We start from the raw sequence: 24,489 nt of genomic DNA on the forward strand, positions 1-24,489 counted from the left end.
ATTTATTGATTCTGGGCCCTGATTCTTTCCTAGCTTCTGGTGATGGTAGGACTGTTGGTTTGTCTCCAAGGTTGGGTGATTCAGTATGGAATGAAATAATAGCTCTTAAGGGTCTGTTTAATTGTTTATTGAAGAAGCACAGCTGACTGAATTTGCACAAAATCAAATAACTCCCAACATGGCTTAGCATGATTGTAAGAAACTCGTAAACATGGGGAAATGCTTGTATGCGAGTTCTAGTTAGCTAACCCTTTAGCTGTTGTTAGTTACACTATCTAGACTTTTTTCCATTGTTTTTTTTCTAGCGTTACAGTGCTTTCCTGAGGTGTCTCTTGGACGGTCTTGCAAATTGTGTATAAAATCCTCTTGAACCCTTAAAATCTAGCATTACTATCCAGTTCTGACGGTGTGGAGCTTCATCAGGGACTTTAGAAAGATGTGCTTTTAATGGGAATCATTTTCCTGACCTAAGTTTCCTGAGATGACCGTGTTACGATTTTCCTCAAGGCATTGTACAAAGGAGTCACTGTGCTAATGTTGCTGCAGCAAATTGCATGAAGCGTCTTGTGAAAACTCTAAATGAATGTTGCTCCATCAGCTTTTTGTCATCGGCTCTAACCCATTTCCTATTGTGCAAGAAAGAACTGGGATAACTTTACTCCTGTGCAGGTTACGACTCGAGGTCAGGCAGTGGCAGAAGAGCCTTTGGCACTGGGTACCGCCGGGACGATGATTTCAGGGGTGGCGGTGACCGCTATGAGGACCGTTACGAGAGGCGGGATGATCGAATGGATAGGTGGAGCAGCTCGCGGGATGACTATGGCAGGGATGACAGCCGGCGGGATGAGAGAGGTAGGCTTGACACATTAGGTTTCCACCCAAGCGGCCCTTTTTTTTCTCTCCTACCCATATCCCACTATGTTCTAGTACAGGGATGGCGAACATTTTAGAGACCGAGTGCCCAAACTGCAACCCAAAACCCACTTACGTATCGTCAGGTGCCAGGTGGGCATGGCCCATTGGCTGGGTGTGCCCCATTGGCTGGGCGTGGCTGTGGTGGTAACGGCAGCCTGGGTGGGACTAAAACGTTCTATCAATCCTAACTTTGTGAGATCTTTTTTTTTTCCGGCAAGAAGTTGATTGATTGATTGAACCCTTTTTTTTTTTTTTTTTTTGCACACGGCGGCGGAGGCCGAAAGCTAAAAGGTTTTATAAAACCCAGCTAAAGGCCTAGGACTGGGGCGACAGCAGGTGTGCCCACAGAGAAGGCTCTGCATGCCACCTATGCCACAGGTTCGCCACCATGGTTCTAGTATGCTGCCCTCAAAACACAAAGTTAGTGGGGGAAATGTCAAGTAGATTGCTCTTGCGTGGGAAGGAAAATGCTCTTTTTCAGAAAGATTTGTCTTTTGTTTCTTGGCAGTTTTCAAATTCTCTGTGGCCTCCAGTTTCACGTAATTTGTTTAGGTGAAACAAGCTATGTGAATTTTCATGAGTCTTGGGCTGTTGGATTTTCCTCAACCTGAAGCCGGTTCTTTAGGATTCACCTGTGTCCTTTGTTCATGTGTGCGTGTACATGCGTGCACATGCGTGCATACCATGAGTTTCCTCTCAACTTGTATGTTGCTGTTTTTCTCTTAGGTGCTACTCAGAGGCCAAAACTGAATTTGAAGCCCCGGAGCACTCCCAAGGATGAAGATACAACTGTAGCGCCGGCGACTCAGTCTAGCCGCGCAGCTTCTATCTTTGGAGGAGCCAAGCCTGTGGACACTGCGGCAAGAGAGCGTGAAGTAGAAGAAAGGCTACAGAAGGAGCAAGAGAAGTTGCAGCGCCAGCTGGAAGATGATAAGCCTAGGCTAGACAGACGGCCCCGGGAACGGTGAGCAGGGCAAGGTCACGTTCTCTGCAGGGTAAATGGTACTTCTCGGAAAGGAAAAAGCCTCTGTAATTCAAACTTAGGCTGACAGTCTCGCAAGTGGCACTCCCTACACAGGTAGTCTTGGCTTAGTGCCCCATAATTGAGCCCAAAACCTCTGTTGCTAAGTGAGACGACTGTTAAGTGAATTTTGCCCCACTTTACGACCTCTCTTTCCACGTTTGTCAGTGAATCACTGCAGTGGTTAAGTGAATCTGACTTCCTCATTGACTTTGCTTGTCAGAAGGTCACAAAAGGGGGTCGTGGGATCGCCGCATACTACAACCGTCATGAATATGAACCAGTTGCCAAGCGCCTCTATTTTGATCATGCGACCTTTGGGGTGTTGTAACGGTCATAAATGTGAAGAACAACCATAGGTCGCTTCCCCCCCCCCCTGAGGAAGTCGTAACTTCACTAAACAAACTGTTGTAAGTTGAGGACTGCCTGGATTCCTCTGCAAAGCCGCCAAGTACACCTGTCTCCCGAACAGCCCCCGTGTCTTTTAATTTGCCTTGAAAAACACTTGCGGTGATACTTGCGTGGTGGGGAGGGCAGTTTTGTAACGGAGACCTAAAAGTGCACCCTGGCTCGCTCTTACTTGGTGGTTTTGTTTCTCTGTGTTGTGTCCTTAGACACCCCAGCTGGCGTAGCGAAGAGAACCAAGAGCGGTCACGGACAGGGAGCGAATCCTCACAGACCGGCAGCATGACTACTTCTGTGGGGTCTGGCCCAACAGGAAGAAGTAAGTCATCAAAATATTGGCGGGCCCTGAAGTTAAACCTTTCTCTTGAGCTGGAAAGCCCCGTGGCTTGTTCTAAGTTTAGCCAGTCTTACAATGTGTATAAGGGACGCCGTGGCTCAGTGGGTTTGGACGCTGAGGTTGTCGATCAGAAGGCCGGCAGTTTGGCGGGTCGAATCCCAAGGGCCGCGTAACAGACTGAGCGCCTGTTACTCGTCCCAGCTTCTGCCAACCTAGCAGTTCGAAAGCACGTAAAAAAATGCAAGTTGAAAAATAGGGACCACTACGGTGGGAAGGTAACAGCATTCTGTGCGCCTTTGGCGTCTAGTCATGCCGGCCACATGACCACGGAGACGTCCTCGAACAAGCGCTGGCTCTTCGGCTTTGAAACGGAGATGAGCACCGGCCCCTAGAGTCAGAAACGACTAGCACACATGTGCGGGGGAACCTTTACCTTTACAATGTGTATATCTGGGGTTGAGATTCATCCAGACATCTTTCTTTCTTTTTCATGGTAGCTGAATCTCTTACTCCAAAAGGTTGCCTCTTGTACAATCCACCCAAAAACATATCTTTGTGGGGGTGGAGAGCGTGTTGCCAGGATAAGAAATCAAGGTCAAACAAAGCTATGAGCCTTAGTAGAAGCTAATAAGAGCATTGAACCGTCAGCATGACCTGCAATCTTTTCTTTCCCTAATTCCCTTTCCTAAGACTCCTAAACAATGTTATCCGGTTATTTGAGTATGATCACAATCATTTCAGTCAACAGAGAAACCTCATTATTACAGCTTTGATCTAGGGCAGGGGTGTCAAACTCAATTTCATTGAGGGCTGCATCAGCATTGCGGTTGCCCTCAAGGGGCCGGGTGGGTGTGGCCAGGGTGGGTGTGGCCTACTGGGTGGGCATGGCTAGAGTGCGTACGGCCTACTGGGTGGGCGTGGCCAGCTCTACATCGTTCGCATCAAGGGTGCTATGGGGGCCTGGGCAGGAGTGGGACAGATCTGCGGGTCTCTGGCAGAAGGAGGGTCTCTGGGCCAGGGCCAAGGCAGTGGGGGCCGTTCCCTCACTGTTTCCAGGATGGCTTCGCGGGCTGCATGAAACCACTTCACAGGCCGGATCCGGCCCCCGGGCCTTGTGTTTGACATGTCTGATCTAGGGAGTGGAAGCTAGATTCAGTCATACTGAAAATGTAAAAAGGCATCTTTATCTAAACGTAGGACACCACACATGTATGAATTATATTAACTTTAATTACCTGATTCATTAAAGCTTTGGCATCTTTTTTTTTTTTTTTTGAGCTGCCACGGACATCTGAAAAATGTAATGCTGCCTCGTTGGAAGAGTACAGAGCTGTTGGTGCTATATTCCGCCTGGTCCAAAATGTTTCTTTCAAATCATTTTCAAAGGATGTATATCTTTGATGCATCTTACTACACAGTACAACCATATTGTAGAGATCAGTAGGTCTGCCACAATAACAAATGAAGCCAGTTTCATTAAGGTTCATAGGCCCGATATATCTGCAACCTGAAAATGCAATATTTGGAACTTTTGGGAAGAGAACAGGATCAAATTAATTTAATATGACAAAGATAACAGTGGGTGGCTCTTCCCTAGCCTGATTACCATATTCTATTTAGGCCAGTCTTGTCCTGCCTTTTGGCTTGCCTAGGCCACATTGAGTCAAGAGGAATGGCCGTGGGCCGCATATAAAATATATAATATATATAAATAACAAACTTCCTCTATTTTTTTTATATTTATTGCAATCTTGGGGGGGGTGTCATTACTTGCTATCCAGGACCGCATATGGATTGCAGGTTAGACATGCCTACTTCAGACTGCGACAGATATAATGCAGCCTAGTTAGACTTAAGGTTTCTGTTTTATTTATAATCATATTTATAAAGCTCTGCCCAATTTCTTGATCACTCTGGGTGGCATACAGATTAAAAACTAAAGAAATAGACAACAACAACAAAAAAAGGAACAAAAGTTGATGCCAGCGGAACAGATGTTCGAACTATCCATAAAGCTCGAGGAAAGAGAGCCAGTTCTTTAAGGCTTATTTAAAGGCCAGCAGGGTGAAGGCTGTTCAAATTCGTGTGTGTGTATGTGTGCACGCGCGCGCACGCACCATTGCACCCAATTTGGGACCCATGGATTTTGGCTTTAAATAAATCCATTGTTACGCCTTGTGGATTGAATATAAAATCCGAATGGATTTTTTTCTTCTATAATTATGCACTACACTTGCAATTCCTCCCCCCCCCCCCCCCCCCGGTAACTTTGATGGTACCTTTTGGCGAAACATGCTGACTAATCCTGAGACATTCCACCATACCAAAAATATGTCGAATGGCCTGGCTGTGGAAGGAAACTCAGCTTCTGTCTCCTGTTCTGCCATTGTAGCTTCACGGAGGAGGGAGAGTGAGAAATCGTTGGACAATGAAAGCCTCGGCAAAGAGGACGAAAGCCTTTCTCCAACCTCCAAGACCCCCAGAGAGGAGAAGCTTCCTTTGAAAGTAATGCCGGCTCCTCCTCCGAAGGAAAATGCCTGGGTGAAACGAAGCAGCAACTCGCACCCGGCACTCTCGCAGAGTTCTGACTCCGATCAGCATTCCCCAACAAGGTGAGTTTAGAGAATGGAGATTGCTACGGGCTTTTGTTTTTCTTCCCTTTTCCTGTTTTAAAGCAAGAACTGCCATTACGGCAACATGGATTTGAAAATGTGGCAAAATGCTGTGTGATTCGCCAGTGTTGTGGCTTCATCAGGACTCTTCTGAAATCTGAATTTCTACCACAATTTCAGAAGAAGAAAAAATGGTAGAGCAGGTGGGGGATAGGTGGTAGTTTGTTGGGCTCGCCGTTCTTATCAGGTCTAGCCAGCGTGTCTGTCTAATGGACAGAAATGGTAAGATTTCCATTCCCCGATGTGAAACAGGTATACTCATGTTCTGTGTAAATAAATAAAACTGGATCTGCTGCCTTATTGCCCATCATTCAGGAAATAGTTCTCAAATTTAAACAAGTTACCTGCCTGTTCTCTTTAGCAGAACAGCCTGACCTTTTGTAACCTTTTAAAAAAAAAAGACCTCCCAGTGTGAATGAGTTCCATGTATGAAAGCAATATTTTGCCACTTTAAATGGTTTTAATTATTCAGCTGCACTTGTCACGTTCTCACAGACAGGAAGTCTCCTTAAGTATTTGGGGACTGCTATGATGGGATAGTTAACGTATCGAAGCAAGGAAACTCATAGCCATAAAAATTAATAGGGTAATGGTTGGCCAGTCACCAGTCACTCACTCTTTGCCTAACCTATCTCAAAAGGAGGAGGATGTTTGAGAAAAGAATGGGAGGAAAGCATATTAATGTTTTAGAATTATGGCTCAATGTAACTCTAATGAATGTATTGCTTGAACTCCTGAATAAAAGATGAGATATAAATATAGCAAAGAGTAAGTGGGTGGATGGATGGACGGACGGACCTGCATCAGAAAATAACTGCTTAGTGACTGAAGTGGTACATCTCTGTAAGATGATAGATAATAATCACTAGTTCTGGTCTTTAGTAAATGAAATATAGCTTAAATAAATCAGAAAGTGTAAAAACTCTTAGCAAGGGCAACCGGAAGTTCACATCTGCTTATACTTGGGCTTTTAAAAAAAACAAAACAGACTTTTATGGAAGTCCTTGTCAAAGTAAAAGCCTTTTTGACATACATTTTCTGCATATTGGAGCTGGTGAATTTTAAAAGAAATAAAGAGTGGCACAAAAACTTCCATTAGGGCTTTCCCATCTATGGGGGGAAAAAAAACCTTTACTGAATAAGTTCATAGAAGTGAATGCAAGAAATTCAGCTGATAATACTTGAAGAATTTAAATGTAACTTTATCAAAATTCCCTAAATTTCATTTGTTACTCTTAGTCTTCATTCTGACAGGAGTTTCACCACCATAAGTATTTTATCTGATTTATTTAATCTGCCAAATGCTCACTTGCTTTGAAAATTAAGATGTCATCACCTCTTCAGTTTTTTTTTAAGTCTCCCATTTCCTGTAGTTCGTTTAGTCCAGGGGTCTTCAAACGTGGCCCTTTTATGACTTGTGGACTTCAACTCCCAGAATTCCTCAGCCAGGCAAGCTGTCTGAGGAATTCTGGGAGTTGAAGTCCACAAGTCATAAAAGGGCCAAGTTTGAAGATGCCTGGTTCAGTCTGTCTGTAAGCTCTTGATTTAATTTACATACCTGCCTTGTGTTAGTCATGACGACTAGGAAGGCACTTTGGGAGGAATGTTCTGAACTTGGGACTACTAGAAGTCATATTGAGTTACTTCTGTCTGCTGAACTGAACCAGGTATTGGTCACATTCTATCTAGCCAGAACCTGAAGACTAGATGATCACCAGCAGTTTAAGGGGCACCTGAAAACAAACTGGCGCTAACGTAGCTCCCGTTGGACTGTGTTACATGGAAGTATCATGTCACAATTAATATGGAAGCTGCTGCATTTTGTAGAAGTTGCAGTTTCTAGGTCAGGGGTGTCAAACTGCCAGCCCGCGGGCCGGATGCATCATGGCAAAACCGCACCCACCACATTGCCAGCAATGGAAAAAAAAAAGTCACGATACATCGCGACACGTCACGTGACGCTGCGAGTTTGACATCCCTGTTCCAGGTGGTCTTCACTGACAACCTATATAGAGCTTATTACAGTAGTCATAAAGTGATGAGAGTAGCAGTGATCGTTGCCAGTAATGGCCACATTTGGTCTACCAGGCCCAACTGGGCAAAATCATTCTTGGCGTAGTTTTCACCAGCTGTTCCAGCAGTAGCTTAATTAGTAGCTCTTTCTGAGAGAAAATAAGCCCATCAGTGTCTGAGAGTAGTTTTGTCTTACAACAGGGATCTTCAGACTTGGCCCTTTTATGACTTGTGGACTTCAACTCCCAGAATTCCTCAGCCAGGCTGAGGAATTCTGGATGTTGAAGTCCACAAGTCATAAAACGGCCAAGTTTGAAGACCCCTGCCTTAGAATGTGCTGGTTTCTGAAGCAATAAGCATTCATGACTACTTTGAGATGTAGCCTGTTACTCACCATTCAGATTCTCAGTGCTTCCAGGCACAAAGTCAACATTTCTGCAACTTCTGATTAAGTCTGATAGACATACACATTCACATAGACTGAAACCATCTACTGTTTTTAATTTAAGCCATCTTAAAAAGTATATATTTGAAGGCACTCTATAAGTAGGCCTCAACCTAAACCACAGTTGGGGTTGGAATTTTGGTTATAAGTTGCTGTGGTGGTAAATCTGGGCACCGCATAACCAGATTTGATTTTATGACCATTAAGTGAGTCACCGCAGTCATTAAAGTGAAGTTACAGGGTTATAAGTGTGAATACATTTTATCCAGTGGGGTTTTTGGTGTTTGTTTAGGGGGGAAAATAGCAAAATTGTAAGACACAGTCATCTGACCACAGGATGCTGCAATAAGCTGTAATTATAAGCTGGTTGCTAAGCACCCGAAATGCAATGATATAAGCCTGTGGATGGCAAAGGAATCATAATTTCAAGGATGGGCCAGAAGTACCTTTCTTGAGTCCATCGTTACTGAGTGTTAAGCGACTGGTTGTAAGTCAAGGATTACCCGTAGTTAAAAAATGGCTTTATGTTAATTAAAATATTTGCAAGGCCAAGCTGCCGTGCAACAAGTAGAAGATCTGTTATTCTTTTGAAGCAGCATGTGAGGCATGAATGAAGTATAATGATCCATTATCTGGAGAAAGCATCTCCAGATACAGGGCAGTCCTCAATTTACAACAGTTCATTTAGTGATCCTTCAAAGTTACAACGGCACTGAAAAAAGTGACCTGCGACCGTTTTTCACCTTGACCAACATTGCAGCATCCCTGTGTTCATTTGAGATCAAAATTCAGATGCTTGGCAACTGACTCCTGTTTATGACGGTTGCAGTGTCCCCAGGGGTCACGTGATCCCTTTTTTTGCCACTTTCTGATGAGCAAAGTCAATGGGGAAGCCAGATTCATTTAACAGGCCTGTTATTAACTTAACAACTGCAGTGATTCACTTAATAGCTGTGGCAAGAAAGGTCTTAAAATGAGGCAAAACTCACTTAACGAACGTCTCACTTAGCAACATAAATTTTGGGGTCAATTGTATTCGTAAGTTGAGGACTACCGATACTGGTAGCTGTTTTCACTTGAGAGTCCAAATTACTTCAGTTTTCAGTATTTAGTGGGGTTGTTATTGCGTGGTGTACTTTTGCCTCCAGATGTAGGTTGACAAATATTATATTAATTATATTAATTCCTAAAGAGAGAAGACTTTGACCTAATAATAGCCTGGGTGCATGTGTGCGCAAATTAGTTCAAGTATTTACCTCTTGTGTTGCAGTGGCAGTCAAGTTGTGCTATCAGAAGATGAGGTGTCCTCGAAAAATGCCCCACGAAAAGGTAAGGCTGGAATGCTTACAGTTTCATGTGGGGCCTGCAGGGAGGTGTGAACTATTTTGAGCAAAAGTCCTGTCTCCTCTCCTTGCATTTTCCTGAGAAACCAAAGGGAGGCCAAATAAGCCTTGCCATTTGGCCTCTCGGGAATAGGATGATGGAAGCTTCCCGCCCCTCCCCCACCCCCTTTGTTCCAGGAGATGAAAACAGACCTGATGGGGGAAAGGAGAGTGTTTCCAAGGGTCGTAGAGGGAGCTCTGGCCGAGGTCCTGGAGATGGAGGCAGCAGAGACCATTGGCAAGACTTGGATCGGTAATACTGGTTTGTCGCGCTTCGCTATTTAACAGAATGGAATACACCATTCCATTTCACGCTTCTTGTGAAAGAAGTAGATCAGACATGTCAAACACAAGGCCCGGGGGCCGGATCCGGCCCGTGAAGTGGTTTCATGTGGCCTGCGAAACCATCCTGGAAACAGTGAGGGAACGGCCCCCACTGCCTTAGCCCTGGCCCAGAGACCCTCCTTCTGCCAGAGACCCTCAGATCTGTCCCACTCCTGCCCAGGCCCCCATAGGCACCCTTGATGCGAACGATGTAGAGCTGGCCATGCCCACCCAGTAGGCCATACGCACTCTAGCCATGCCCACCCAGTAGGCCATGCCCACCCAGGCCATACCCACCCGGCCCCCTGAGGGCAACCGCAATGCTGATGCGGCCCTCGATGAAATTGAGTTTGACACCCCTGAAGTAGATGATCGTAACAAACGGCACTATTTATTTTGCACACGCGTATAAATACACTCAGTTGTTTTATTCCTGGAAAATGGGCGTGCTGGAGAACCATCAGCAGGAAAATTATTACTGAGCAGGCAAAACTCTGTGCATGTTTAATTTTGTACCACTACCACACCAGGGATTTGTTTGTTTGTTTGTTTGTGAATTATGCAATGCACTATCTTTAGCTTTTTATTCCCTGGCATTGGGGCTTGGAGGTAGAGTTAATGCTCAAATGATAACATATTTCTCTTAATTTGCTTGCTAAATTAACATGGTAGCATTGTTCGTTTTTAGGAAAGAGAGCCAGGAGGAGCATGACTCGAGATCTGCATCTGAGCCAAAGAAATTTGAAGAGAACCCTACCCCTGTAAATAATGAATCTATTATTTTTTGTGGGGGGGGAATTACAGTTAAATACAAAGAGGTTTAGGCAATTTTCCTGACTAAATGGGTTTGTTACATACTGGGATTTGCTTGTCTTTCAGCAGTTATCAGTATCTAAACAGAAATGACATTAATGAGAGGTTACACTTTATACATTGTGGTTTCACTGCTAGGGTTGTTCTCTCTTCCATTGAGACATTTGTGTAGTGATTACTTCTTAATAAAGTTGAGAACAGCTGCGTTTTTTTGTCCCAAACCCTTTGAAGTAGAACACAAGCTTCTTGAGATGATCGAAGGAATTATTTTGATCCGGTAATTATACAGACTGTATATATTTGATACAGACTTCTTTTTAAAAAATGAATAGCAGCTTTTAAAAGGACTATATATTTGTTATCCCACTGTCTTTGGGGAGCTAAGGATGGAAGTTGGCTTCAATTGAATAACGAAGAATGAATTCACTTTCTGGGGTGCAAAATTTGCAAAAGACAGAAAGCCTTTGGTTCATTTCTTAGTGTCTCCAGATTAAAGAATAGCTTGGCATGATCACCAATTTGCTTGTTACATAAAACAGGGGTCCCCAACCACTGGTCCATGGACCGGTACCGGTCTGTGGCATGCCAGCAGTCGGGCCGCACAAACAAGCAAAGCCCCATCCGCAGGATGCAGGCAGTACACAAAACCACACCCCCTCTGGTCCGCAGAAAAACCTCTTTCCACGTAACCCGTCCCTGGTGCCCAAAAGGTTGGGGACCTCTGACACAGAGCATTTTATCTACCTAGAATACAGAATACCAGCTATACATTCTATTCTGTATAGAAGGTCTGAAATACATTGTACAAATAACCCAAAACTTAATACCGACAGTCATCAGTGTTCTGATATCTGCTGATTTTCTCCTCTCCCCCCCCCTTTTTTTTCCTTGCAGAAATTTAGCTGTGCTAGCAAGTATGCTGCTTTGTCAGTGGATGGTGATGACGAAGCTGAAGCAGAAGAGTATGCTAACTAAATTCTCCATCCCCCTCCGTGTTGTCTCCTAGCCGGTTGCCATCCAGGAACCTTTGGAGAGCAAAATGAAACCTTTATTCAGACAAGACAGAAAAATAAAAGCCTACAAGTCAACATCTCCTGGGAGAGCCCTTTCTTAAACCTTTCTTTAAAAAAATAAGAAATATATATATATATAGAATTTCTCTTGCATGCTGCTGCAGCCTTTAAAGTATTGAATTTACTGGAGAAATCCCTGCAAAAAAAAAGTATAGCAAGAGAAAGAAAAAAATAATGGCAGGTGTCTTTAAAAAGGAAAGAAAGAAATAGGCCCCGTGTGTGTGTTTGAATGTTACTTCACGCTGCTTCCAATCGTATTCAGAGCCTCGGGTCCTTTCCATTAAGAGCTAAGGTTAGTGCTTTAGTAGGCTTAGTGTGTGACTGAGCGCATCGGGAATATGGACAGCTAAACTGTCTCTTTCCCTCTTGGTAGCTTGGGTGGCTTCTATAATATACTCTCAAAGCGGTTAATGCACTGGGGAGGGAAAGCAGTATTACCTTAATTAGTTGAAAGAAGGGACACAAGTTAACTTCCAAGTTAGAAGATTACCAGCTTTGCCCAAGAGGTATCTCCGGAGTTTAGGTGCATGCCTTGCCCTTTTGGCTGTGATGGGTGGCTTCCCACCCATCATCTGCCTTTAGAAAGTGTTAACGTCCCAACCAACTGAGGTTGAACACAAGGCCTTTGCTCCCAGGACTCCCTTCCTGGAAGTTTCAGGCCTGTATCGCCACCCATTCCAGCAACTGGCGTCACTGACAAATTGTTCCAGTATGGGAAGCAACTTTTCATTCAACTCGTATAATATCAGCCTTCGTGTCAGTAGTCACTGGAGCTGTGTGGCGTTGGCAGGGAGAATATACAGATTGACCGTGCAGAAAGTTTATCTGTTTGAAGCTCCCATCTAAATACTAAATTCCAGGAACCTTTGTAAAGGTACCGTGCTATATGAAGAAATGCTAGGGAGCAGTTTAATTTTAGGAGATTATAAACTTTCCTTGGAAGTATTTTCTGTCCTTCTGTCCGCTTTTAATCACTGAAGGGCAATCACAATACTGTCACAAAGTAATAGCACCTTTTCAATTCGGAGCACTGTTTAAAGAGAGCAGGGGCCATCAAAAGAATGGTGGGAGCACCTTTGTCGCATTATGTGATGATTCATCTCCCTCCTCTAGCTTAGGTGTGGTTTGGAACTTGGATAAGCAAACTTTTTGACTTTCCTCTTAATTTTCTTCAAAAAATATAGCCACCTACCAGAAGTTAAACTTGGGAATAGGAATTTCTGCCACTTGTTGTTTTAGCCTTCTTTCATTTTTCTGAGCAAACGCATAGGGGAAGAAAGAATTGCAGTACAGGGAACTGAAGCAGCACAATGGTTTAATAGCCAGTTTACAAATGCATAGTCACATAGGAAGCAAGTATTTGCCTAGGACTTGGCTGGATTTTATGAGATGAGCATGCATTCAGCAGGGACTATTTTACCTAATTTGGGGAGAGAAGAACAATGTGATTTTTACTCCTGAAATAATCTTGAGTTATATTAAATTGAGGATCCAGGATATTGTAAAGTTGGTAGAGTTGGGGTCTTATTTTCATAACTTTTAAGCTACAGTTAAATCAGCTTTTAGAAGTGGAAAGAGTATTGTCATTTCTCAAAGATGGGAGATGGAACAGTGGGATGAGATCTGGTGAGGGCAGTACATGGGTTGGAAATGCATTATTGCTTTGAGTCTTTTAACAGTGAGGAGCTGTATTGGAGAGAAACTGCTAATTTGCAAATCCCAGAAGCATTCTCTTCCAGCAATCTTGAATATTCTGTCTCTCTCTACTATCGAGACAAGTTCATGAGTGGATTGAGGTGCGTTTTACACATTCTGAAAAACATGTAAAATTTGTACAAAATATCTTCTATGAAAATGATTTGTAATCTGCATGGACTTCCTGGGAGATGTCTTTTATTATGTAAAATTCCCCTCCCCACCCCTTTCTTGGTTTTTTTTTTGTTTTGTTTTTCTCCAAATAAAACTAATCTTTAAAATAATTCTTCGGAGCTAAAAAGGTCCTTTTGAGAAGATGCTGCCTCTTATCACAGTAGATCAAAGAATGCTGTTCTCAGATATGTGAACGAGCAGGATTCACGGACAGATTTCTTTGAGAAGTAGAGAAGCTTGACTTGAATGATAGTTTGCCTGTGATCTCCAAGCTGCCTGTTGCGAGATTGGACTCGAGTGTATTCTAGATTGCACTTTTTGATTGAGTTCATGACAAATCTGGCTAGGATCTTTACCTTGCACCCTTTTGCAAACTCTCTCTCTCTCTCTCTCTCTCTCTCTCTCTCTCTCTCTCTCTCTCTCTCTCTCTCTCTCTCTCTCCCTCCCTCCCTCCCTCCCTCCCTCCCCCCCTCCCCCGTTTATGAAGGGTTTCTTCTTGGTCTCAGCCCCACCCCCACCCTCTTCCTCCTCCCTAAGGATTATTTGCACAAGGGAATCTTACTGGATTGATACTGATATCTGGGCAGTCCCAGTATAGGCGTGCTGGTTTCCTTTAACTTGAAATTTATATACGTGGCGTACATAGTTTCGGGTTTTAAAAGGCTTTCTGAAGCGTGCAAGGTGTTCCCCGAACGTTCTGTTTAAGCTACCGGTATAAAAGGTTGATATTTCTTCAGATTTAGGAAGGAAAGGTTAACAAAGCAGATTTTGTTCATTTAACAAGTTTATGGTCAAGGCTTAAGAGGTGGTGGGTTTTAGACTTGGGTTCATTTGGCTTTTGCAAAGTTTCATATCGCTTACATACTTATCTCAAAATCAAGACATTCCCCCAAAATTTTATTTTCTTTTTTTCCCCTCTCCCTTTTGTTTGGATTTAAGACCAAAACGGATAATAAATCGGCAAGGCAGAAAGTAGCTGTGAAAAACTACCATTTTAATATCCCATGGCCATTTACAATTAATTCATAAATCACCTTGGCTATGGAGACAGGAGATACCACAGACTTGGCGCCTGAGTCTCTCTGTCTTCTCCCACGGCATGGATTCCTTTTTTGTGAACTGTGGGCTGCAGTAAGTCTTGGGTGTGAAGTTCCGTTGGTTATACCAAAAGGTAGAGCCGAAGGAAAAAGGAAGACATAATTTTTTACCAACATTAAGAAGAGTGCTATTATTATTTTATGACTTGCTGGAAGCTACATTTTAAGTGGTGGTTCTTTATAGGAAAGAGAGTTTGGATATACCTTGGTGCAACTAGTCCTGGACTTATGACCACAGATTAAGCCCAAAATTTCTGTTGCTAAAAGAGAAGGCTGTTGAGTTTTGCCTCATTTTGCAATCTTTCTTGCCATAGTCGTTAAGTGAATCACTGCGGTTAAGCTAGTAACCCAGTTTGCTAAGTGAATCTGGCTTCCCCGTTGACTTTGCTTGGCAGAAGGTCGCAAAAGGTGATCACATGTTCCTGGGACATAGCAACCGGTCATAAGTATGAATCGGTTGCCAAGTGTGAATATTGATCACGTGACCATGGAGATGCTGCAGTGGCCGTAAGTGAAAACCAGCCATAAATCACTTTTTGCAGTGCCGTTATAACTTCAAACGGGTCACTGAATGAACTGTTGTAAGTCTGTATATGTGACTCATAAAGATTTATAAATTATATAATTATAAAGAATCATATCCTCTGAGCTAAATTTACTGCTTTGGAAGCCCAGAATAATCTGTGACTTCTTTAAAATTTAAAGTGGGCAACTCCATACTAAAAAAAATATATGCCCCAAATCTAGTTCAGCAACGCTTCAGAACAACTTATGCATATATCCTTGAAAAACTATCCAGCTGGGGAGTTTTGCTTTCCTATCTTATTTATACTACTGAGCTATTTTTATTCCACAAGAGAGAGCTGAAGAGCTGGCATTTTGCATGTTATTCTTTTCTGAGAAGCCATTTTCTGTAGCCCAAAAGAGTATGGAATTAGCATTTTGGGTGTTGAGTTATTCAAGAGTTCCAAGCCACTTGCACAATGAGTAGATGTGAAGACTTCCTTAAATCAAGCTCAACTTCTGGTAATTACGAAGTCCAGCTAGAGCTTGGACTTAAAGGCTCTCCCTTCCTAACCAGGTGTCATTTACTTAGCTTTTTCAAATAGTTTAGCAAAATATGGATAGGTACAGGTTGCCCACTTCTGCTCTAGCCTGAATTGTTTGCTTTTAAGAGTAGCAGTGACCTCAAACTTAACAAGTGAGGCACTGATAGATCTTTATATTCTGCGCTGTTGGCTGAATTCCATCAAGAATAAACTATGCAAATTAAACTTGTCTATATGAATTCTCCTTCCAAAGTTAATTGATAACTCTTTTTTTTTTTTGAACTTCCCAGTTGCATCTGGTAGGTCACTGTGCTTTAAGCCATAAATATTGAGCCTGATCCAGCATTGCAGTTTTTAGGTTGTTATGTTATCTTACTTCTCAAATGGTTTATGTACATTCTTGGCAAAGCCAACCTCTGACATCAGGCCATGAAGGAGAGAATGGTAAGGAAGAATAACCGTTCTTGACTGGCACTATAAAGGGAAAAAAAATGACAGATCTGTGCAGCCCTGAGGTTCAACATTGGAATGACAATCTATAATACCTTCCCTTGCAGAACACAAATGAGCTAGGGATATGTGACTCACACTACAGAATTAGGCATAATCTTAGATATGAGAGTTCCTGATTTATTTTTCAGTGGCACCTGAGGGTTTGCTTCAGTTGAGTGCGTAGGAGTATACAAGAATCAGGTTGAGCTAGTTCCCCATCGGTACTGATTTCTTAGATTTTAAAGTCTTACAGCGAAATCTCTTGCTTTTGTGCCTGTGTTTATTTGCATACAGAGTATGAAAAGGGCTTCTGCCTCACAAATTTCTCTGATTTGCAGAAATTAGGCTCTGCCCTGAGCGAATTACCTTCAGAAACTTACCAAACCTTGGAGATTTTGGTGGCAGCTCTGCCCCTTTGTGCACACATACTCCGAGGCATGGGATCTGCTAATCTTGGGTTTTCTTCACTGGCACAAGGTAATACTTGTTGGCTGTTGACTGGAGCAGAGGCTTTCACATTTTTTTCAGAATCTGTCAGCTAAAAAGAAAAAGAAAAATTCCCCGAACCCCTGATTAAGAGGCAAAGTTCTAGTGACAGGAAAACGGCTTTGTTCAAATGAATTGTTTTCCCCTTTAATCGCTTACAGAATCCCATCAATTTTTATGGAACTCCACAGTTGTGAGGATCACAGTTTGAAAGACCCTGCTCTAGGACATCTGCTGTTCTTCAGATATTTTCTTTTGCTTGGTTTTCATTTCTGTTTGCATTTCTCATGTTCATACTTCTGTAAAATTGTCAATATTGCAGTAGAAATACCAGTGAATGTGCAGTTGGCTTGGGTCCATATGACTCTGAAGGCTTCCTTTTGTAAATTCCTAGAGGTGCAGGAACTTTCTCCTTCAGATGTGCAATAATTTGCATGTGTGTGAGTCCTGTAAACATTGTCAGGCTTTCGTGAAATGGACTGAATGTACTCTTGCTACAGATCAGCCTTCGTGATCAACCACTGAAGATTTCTGGCTCCACACCCACTTCTAAAGCATCCTAATTTATCTATCAATCTTAGTTGCTCTGTCTTGGGCAATTGCAGATGCTGATAAATTGACTAGCCAGGATGCTTAAGCAGTCATGATTGACATTCTCAGTCTCAAGGGATGCTGTTGATTAGTTCCACCACATTCCATGCCAAAAGTAATGCACCAACAAAGGGTTATGGCTGTCAAAATAGACAGGCTCTGAACATGACAACAAGTAATTGGAACAGATGTCCAATCTGGACCACGTGTATGAATGAGCTCTAACTTCTCTCTTGCTGGGGGCATGAATCCTACTCCAGTCCAACAGATTTCTGTGCAAAATGTTGCTGCTTTTACTCTTGTGCAGTTCCTGAGTTGGAGTTCTTGCTACGGCAAGAGTGTGCAGCTGAATTTCCACTGACGTAAGGACTTTGAGTTTTTGTTCAGCTTATTAAAACCTTTACTCCAAAAGTAATAAGCTAGCAATGATGGAATTCATTCTAGGGTTGGTACTTTTGGGTTTAACGAGGCAGAATCGATTCATTAAACCTCTGCTCCTTAGTCTCCAAAGCTTTTCTAAAAAAATGTTTAAATATTTCCCCATGGGCATGTCCATTTTTGGGAATTGCAAAAAGGGTGCTGGTTGACCACTATACCCCAGCACTATAGACACAAGTAAAGAAAAGTGATCAGTTGCTATCTTCCAATTCTACTGACTTGGAATCATCTTGAGAGGGTATGAAATTCCTTTGGAACTGAGGCTCCCCAACAATTCCCATTTACATGTTTCTCATCCATGTTGCTATATGTGGCTTCAAGCATCTCAATTTTGGGTCATTTTGACTCAGTACCATTCACCAATCCCAAACTGGTTGCAGAGAGTTGTATGGGGTATGCATAGCATTGGTGCATGTTCCATGCAACTTAGCTCCACTTGGGCTTTACGTTTGGCCACAGAACCAAATTAGGGGTGGAGCAGTTACCACAATAATTTGTGAGACCCTGATTACTTTCAAAGGACATGCCCCACACACAGTTGTGAGACTGCTGGTGAAAATGGGCTCTAGAAATTACTTGGGATTGCTGCTACTAAATAATTTCCCTGCTTCGTGGCAGTCTCTTTACATGAACCACTTGAAGTCATGACTGGTTTAGCACTGGGATTCCCAAAAAACTAACAATACTAGGAGGCAATAATTTGCCTAATCTGGGCACAGACTGAAAATGGTAGCTCATGGCAACTATAAAAAGGTAAAGGTTCCCCCGCACATGCGTGCTAGTCGTTTCCGACTCTAGGGGCCGGTGCTCATCTCCGTTTCAAAGCCGAAGAGCCAGCGCTCGTCCGAGGACGTCCCCGTGGTCATGTGGGCGGCATGACTAGACGCCAAAGGCGCACGGAACGCTGTTACCTTCCCACTGTAGTGGTCCCTATTTTTCTACTTGCATTTTTACGTGCTTTCAAACTGCTAGGTTGGCAGAAGCTGGGACGAGTAACAGGCGCTCACAGTGATGACACAACCTGGTATTAGGAGATATTACCACCAGCCTCCTGCCATAGGCAGATCACATTCTGCTAGTCCTAAAGTTCTGCGCAGCCACTCCTCATCATGGGGAGATGGATCTATTTAGTTGGCCTGCCCAAGATGGATTTCTCAGAGAATCTGGAATTCTTCCTGAAGCTCTGATTGCCCCTTGGAACAAGAGGTGGCCCTGGTTTTCGATTGCATCACAGTTTTGTAGAATCGAGAGGTTTTCCAAGGAATTCCAAGAGGTGGAGCAACTGTTGTTGGAGGGAAACATAAGGGTGAACCCAATCAAGATGGATAGGATCCTTTGTAGACATTACCTTGCGACAATAAGGATGACAAATCACAATTGCTGTATTTTTATAGTATTGCGGACCAGGAAAAATCTAACCTAAAACCCCTTTGTGAAGCTTTCAGGCTGTGCTTTCTCCTTGTTCCTATTTAACATCTACATGAAACAGCTTGGCAAGGTCATTTGTTAATGTCACCTGTCATCAATATGATGATAACCAGTTATAGATCTCCATCCTAGACTCATCAAGTATGACATCCATGCATCCTTCTCCCATCCCAGTGTCGGAAGGCTGCAAGAATTGGGCAAGAATTGGCTTCAGCTCAACCCAAGCAAAACTGAGTAGTTGTGAGTTTTGGATCTCCCTATTCCAGTGACTCATCTCCTTTACTTAGGGAAGGGGTTTCATTTACCCCAGCTGCAACTAGTGCACAATTTGGAGGTTGTTTTGTACTCTCAGCTTCTGTGGTTTGAGCAAGGATCAGCCATGCCCAAGATAGCCCTTGCAAGGATGCCTCTTATGTGCCAAGTGCACCTATTTCTACATTTGGTCTAGTGCAGGGGTAGGCAACCACGGCTCTTTTATGACTCATGGACTTCAACTCCCAGAATTCTGGGAGTTGAAGTCCATGAGTCATAAAAGAGCCGAGGTTGCCTACTCCTGGTCTAGTGGTTAAGACACCAAGCTAGAAATTGGGAGACCATGAGTTCTAGTCTCATCTTAGCCATGAAAGCCAGCTGGGTGACTTTAGGCCAGTTACTTTCTCTCAGCCCAGCTCACCTTATAATGTTGTTATGGTAGGGAAAATAGGAGAGAAGAATAGGTTGACCATCTTGAGTTACGTATAAAAATAATAAAGACAGAATAAAAATAAATTAATAAATGATTCATACCACACTCACTTCCCTTTCAACTATTGCAACACACTCCAAACAGAACTAGGTTTAAATTGGTACCTTTGATGATTAGGCCATTAAATTGAACACAGGTTTCGCTTGAGTGGTCTTACAGGTGCCCTAAGAAACTTAAGCATCCCAAACTTTCCGGATGTAAGAGGGTCAAGAATGCAATTCAGTTCTTGCAGGAGACTGGATTAAATCTAGTGGGCGATCTTGACTTTCACTTATTGACCTTCAGATGCTGCCTTCATCAATAAAAGCAACAGATTTGTTTGTTTATCTGAAAGGAAGGCAGGGAGAGTGTCAGAGAGAGGAACTAAAGTTTGCTTATTTTCCATATTTTTCTGAAGGAATCAAAATGATGTCTCTTTCCCCTTGCACAATGGAGCCTCTGTGCCTGCTTCCCTCTGGTTGAGCTGGTTGTGTAATGCTTTAACCAATTCCGGTTTTCTCATCTGCCAAAAAAGAGGTGGTGATCAAGGCATGGCTTATAAAAGGCAGGAAGTAAACAAGTGCTTCTTTCATTATGATTTGTGCTCCTTGTGTAAAACTTCTAAAAGAAGGTCCTGATGCGATGTCTACTTTATCGGTATTGCCACTTGCCCTTGCTTGGTTGGTGTTCAAGTTCCTAATGCAGTCTCGACATCACTCCAGGTGTGGTTCTGATGTAACTTCAACTGACTCTAATCTCTACAAATTGCAATCTGGAAGTCATTAATCAGCAAGCAGACCAGAGGGTTGGGAATAGATTTAGGGATTGCTTAGAAATTGTATTCCATGGAATCCCTTGAAGATGATAAACTTTTTCTGTCCTTGGCTGATACAGGTTCATCTAGTGGCAGAAATAAGTGTTGAAAACCCAGCATTTTAAAGTTTCTACTCTGCTCTCGTCATAGATTTTATCTGGGGTAAAAAAAGGTAAAAGTAAAGGTTCCCCCGCACATGCATGCTAGTCATTTCCAACTCTAGGGGCCGGTGCTCATCTCCGTTTCAAAGCCGAAGAGCCAGCGCTTGTCCGAGGATGTCTCCGTGGTCATGTGGCCGGCATGACTAGACGCCAAAGGCGCACAGAACGCTGTTACCTTCCCACTGTAGTGGTCCCTATTTTTCTACTTGCATTTTTACGTGCTTTCGAACTGCTAGGTTGGCAGAAGCTGGGACGAGTAACAGGTGCTCACTCTGTTACGCGGCACTCGGGATTCGACCCGCCAAACTGCCGACCTTCTGATCGACAAGCTCAGTGTCCTAACCACCACGTCCCTTTTATCTGGGGTATTTGGAGTAATTCAAACGGTAATTCCCAAATGCTATTTTAGTTTCCCACTGTGTGTCCTTGGCTGCCGTGTCTTGAAAAAAAAAAAGATTAAATCTGAAATTAAATCTAGGCACAACTCTGTACTTGGATACACAACTCGGGCACTAACCTGTGAAGAACTCCTTGAAGTTGGTGACAACCATTGATGACAGGGATGAGGAAACCCAGAAGCTCCATCTCTGTCCTTCTGAATGACAAAGAGAAAGACTGTAATGCCTTGAAGGAAAAATATTCTATCTTTGCATAGAAGATGCCCACCCATTCCTCTGGGGACTGGATCATAAAATACACCATCACTTTTAACTCCAAACTAGGATACTGTGTCATACATCCCCCAAATTTAGAGAAATGGGATTTAAAGCATAGGCATTAGGTCTCATCAGCTTATTCTAGTAGCTCCAAGATTTGTTGTACTGGGCAGACTTTCAAATGATGTGCATGGTCATTTTCCATCGGAAACAGAAATAATGAAAAAAGACAAGTACTATGGAGAATCCTCTCTAGTATTTATCACATGGCCTAAAAATGGGATTGGCAGCTTTTCAGACCTCATAAGATATTAGCAGTTTCATCCTGAGATGTCATAAGATTATATGCAGGAATGCTGACATCCCGCAAGATTTGGCAATTTCTGATGTTTCAGCCATTGTGTAAAAAAACCAGAATGTTGTTTTAGATTTAATTTGGGAGGTTACTTAATGGGTTATGGTTTTTGGACGTATGGCATCTCTGGTCCCTGATAAATTGGAAAACATTTTTTTTACAGCCAGTGAGGGAAAATGTTACACCGATGATGATATTTTTGCTTCCCTTACTCATAACTTGCACTCTTGAGATAGTAGTGGTTGTCCATCCCTTTGTAGCAATAAGATAAAGACCAGAACCTTTGCAGTGTTATCCTTGCTCTACAAACCTTTAAAACATATCATTTTGCTTTTTTTAAAAAAAAAGTTAATATCCCTGCTGCTGTTCCTGCTGCCAGCAGGCAGAAAACTATTGGAATTTCTTAACTGTACACATCTGGTCCTTTGGCAGAGGCAGACTTGCTGAAAGGTGACATGACCAAGCTGTAGCCTCACTCCTCCATGTGAAGACGTTTCTGGTGATGGTGGTGTTGGAGGAGGGGAGGAGTTTATTGAGGCTAAATAGGGCTACTTTATCTGGACTGAAAAATCCAGATGACAGTGAGAGGGAAGCAAAGAGTTAATGGGTTTTATATGTCTCCACTGTGGGCCAGTTTCATTGTATGACTTTCAAAAGGAAAAAAAAAGTTCTCCATTTTCAGTTTTCTAAACCGTCCGTTAAAATGCTTCAGATAGAGTATAGCTAGCCATGTACCCATTCACTGGCTACTTCGGGAGGGATGAAAATGATGCTACAGACATGTTGAAAAGTTTATCGTCGTTCACAGTGACACCTTGAGTAGGAAATATGTTCGGTGCAACGCTTGGTACACCCCCCCCAACATTCGACTTTGTGGAAAGTTTCCACTCCCCCAGGCCCAGGTGTAACACTAAGGACCCCCTGCCCCCACTATTTTAGCTGTCACAGCAAGCCTGTCCTTGGTGAGCAGGACTTTAGAACAGAAACTTTGGACCTTAATCAAACATATGAGTTGGGGGTCATATGAGATGCCAATGGTAACTGGACTGGCTTACTGCTTTTAAAATCACCCATCTCCTCCTGCTGCAAAGCAACTGGTAGGTAAAGATAAAGGTTCCCCCGCACATGCGTGCTAGTCATTTCCAACTCTAGGGGCCGGTGCTCATCTCCGTTTCAAAGCCGAAGAGCCAGCGCTTGTCCGAGGACGTCTCCGTGGTCATATGGCCGGCATGACTAGATGCCAAAGGCGCACGGAACGCTGTTACCTTCCCAGCGTAGTGGTCCCTATTTTTCTACTTGCATTTTTACGTGCTTTCGAACTGCTAGGTTGGCAGAAGCTGGGACGAGTAACAGGCGCTCACTCTGCTACGCGGCACTCGGGATTCGACCTGCCAAACTGCCGACCTTCTGATCGACAAGCTCAGTGTCCTAACACACTGAGCCAAAATAAAATTACCAAACTTGAACTGCCATCAGTCTGGGTGAAGAAAGAGAAGGGTTGGTCAAGCTATGAGGCGAGGTGAAGGATGGGGGGGATAGGTGATGGTGATGGTGATGGTGATTTTTGCAGCCAAAGGCCAGAGGGAACTTTGCGGTGATGTAGCAACATTATGGGAACAGATGTTTTGGGCCCCTTTTAAAGCCTTATCAGGGAGCCCATCTTAAATGTAAGTTTGTTCTTTGAACCTGAATGTTATTTTGACATTTTTTTGGTGGAGTGACCTTTGAGGTTTGTGAGGTTTAAACTATTCCAGTGAAAAATGGGGTGGAGGTGGGAGCCGATTCTTACTCCTCAGATGAAGCAGCCCCCTTGCGCAACCTATTCCAGGAAAGGTTCAAGGACAGAAGTGGCTCTGGTGTCTGGCTGCTTCTCCTCCTCCTCAAGCACAGCCCTTTCAATATTGCAAAGGTTAAGTGTCATTCTAATCAGTGTCCGTCTCTGGACTGTCCATTCCCCTTTATGTTCCTTCACTCGGCATCAACCAAGTGCTCTGCTGTCTGAACAGAAATGGTGCTTATGCCTTTCCCCGTTTCCACTTCCCCAGGCCCAGGTGTAACACTAAGAACTCCAGCCTATGTTTGCTCTGAGGGAGGAAGTCACCGCTGAAAGATGAAGAGTGGAGAATGCGTCCTGCCTGTTTCGTCTCTCTGAAAAGAAAAGAGCTAGGAGCTAGGGGGAGACAAATAGCACATCAAAAGTCTTTTGCACAATGGAGTGAAGGGTCCACGCTCCTGGGGATGCCCAAGAGCATAACAATATCCAAGAAACCTGCTGGATGGCAGCTGCATCGTCTCACCTTCCAGCATCCACTTCCTATACTTCTTCCTGAGAAGAAGCCTCCAAGTGGGACATACAGCCAAGTCGCATTTAGAAGCGTTTGATTCTGAGGTTGGGGGTTCCAAGGCGTCCGTCCCTTCCTCCCACAGGGATACATTTTTTGCTTTACGAACTTCGCCCACTCCTTTCCCCAGGAACCTGGCCAGCCACTGCTGCCGGGTGTCGTATTTTGCTTTTCTCACAGCTTAGTCATCTCTGCTTTCCTCCCTCTTGCTCAGCAGTAATCAGTTCCAGATCTTGGAGACATTTTGAAGATGGAAAGCCTCTTTTTCCACCACCACCACCCCTCCCCAAACACACAGCCAAGCTAAAATTGCTTCCAAAAAGGAGGTGGTGACATATATTTCCTCTATTTACCGCGGTGGGTGGTTTTGAAAGCTTTTGTAAACAGAGCTGGATACGTTACCCTATGTCTGATGGGTCTGCGATGCCCACCCTGGATGGGAAGAAAAGGAAAGATTCTTACTAAAGCAAAAACTCTCCTGGTCCAGGCCAAGGACCCTCAATTCCAGCATCCCATCTCTAATAAAACTCAGTAGCATGCCTACCATATTTGAGACCCAGAGTGGATCATTTAAAAAAAACAAAAAC

The 24,489-nt window shown here is 43.4% G+C and overlaps 1 protein-coding gene across 1 annotated transcript in view; it reads left to right on the forward strand.

Annotated features, from left to right (window-relative positions):
- Positions 1–13,379, forward strand: part of EIF4B (eukaryotic translation initiation factor 4B) — a 35,638-nt gene extending 22,259 nt beyond the window's left edge. Inside the window, exons 8-15 of the mRNA XM_083356714.1 lie at positions 670–852; positions 1,642–1,879; positions 2,551–2,660; positions 5,071–5,290; positions 9,079–9,137; positions 9,329–9,443; positions 10,203–10,275; positions 11,222–13,379. Coding sequence (XP_083212840.1) covers positions 670–852; positions 1,642–1,879; positions 2,551–2,660; positions 5,071–5,290; positions 9,079–9,137; positions 9,329–9,443; positions 10,203–10,275; positions 11,222–11,302 — 1,079 coding nt within the window. The 3' untranslated portion in view covers positions 11,303–13,379. The remainder of the gene's footprint in view (positions 1–669; positions 853–1,641; positions 1,880–2,550; positions 2,661–5,070; positions 5,291–9,078; positions 9,138–9,328; positions 9,444–10,202; positions 10,276–11,221) is intronic.
- Positions 13,380–24,489: the final 11,110 nt, after the last annotated feature.

The sequence above is a fragment of the Vipera ursinii genome, assembly GCF_947247035.1.
Source record: "Vipera ursinii genome assembly, chromosome: 2".
Classification (NCBI taxonomy): Eukaryota; Metazoa; Chordata; class Lepidosauria; order Squamata; family Viperidae; genus Vipera; species Vipera ursinii.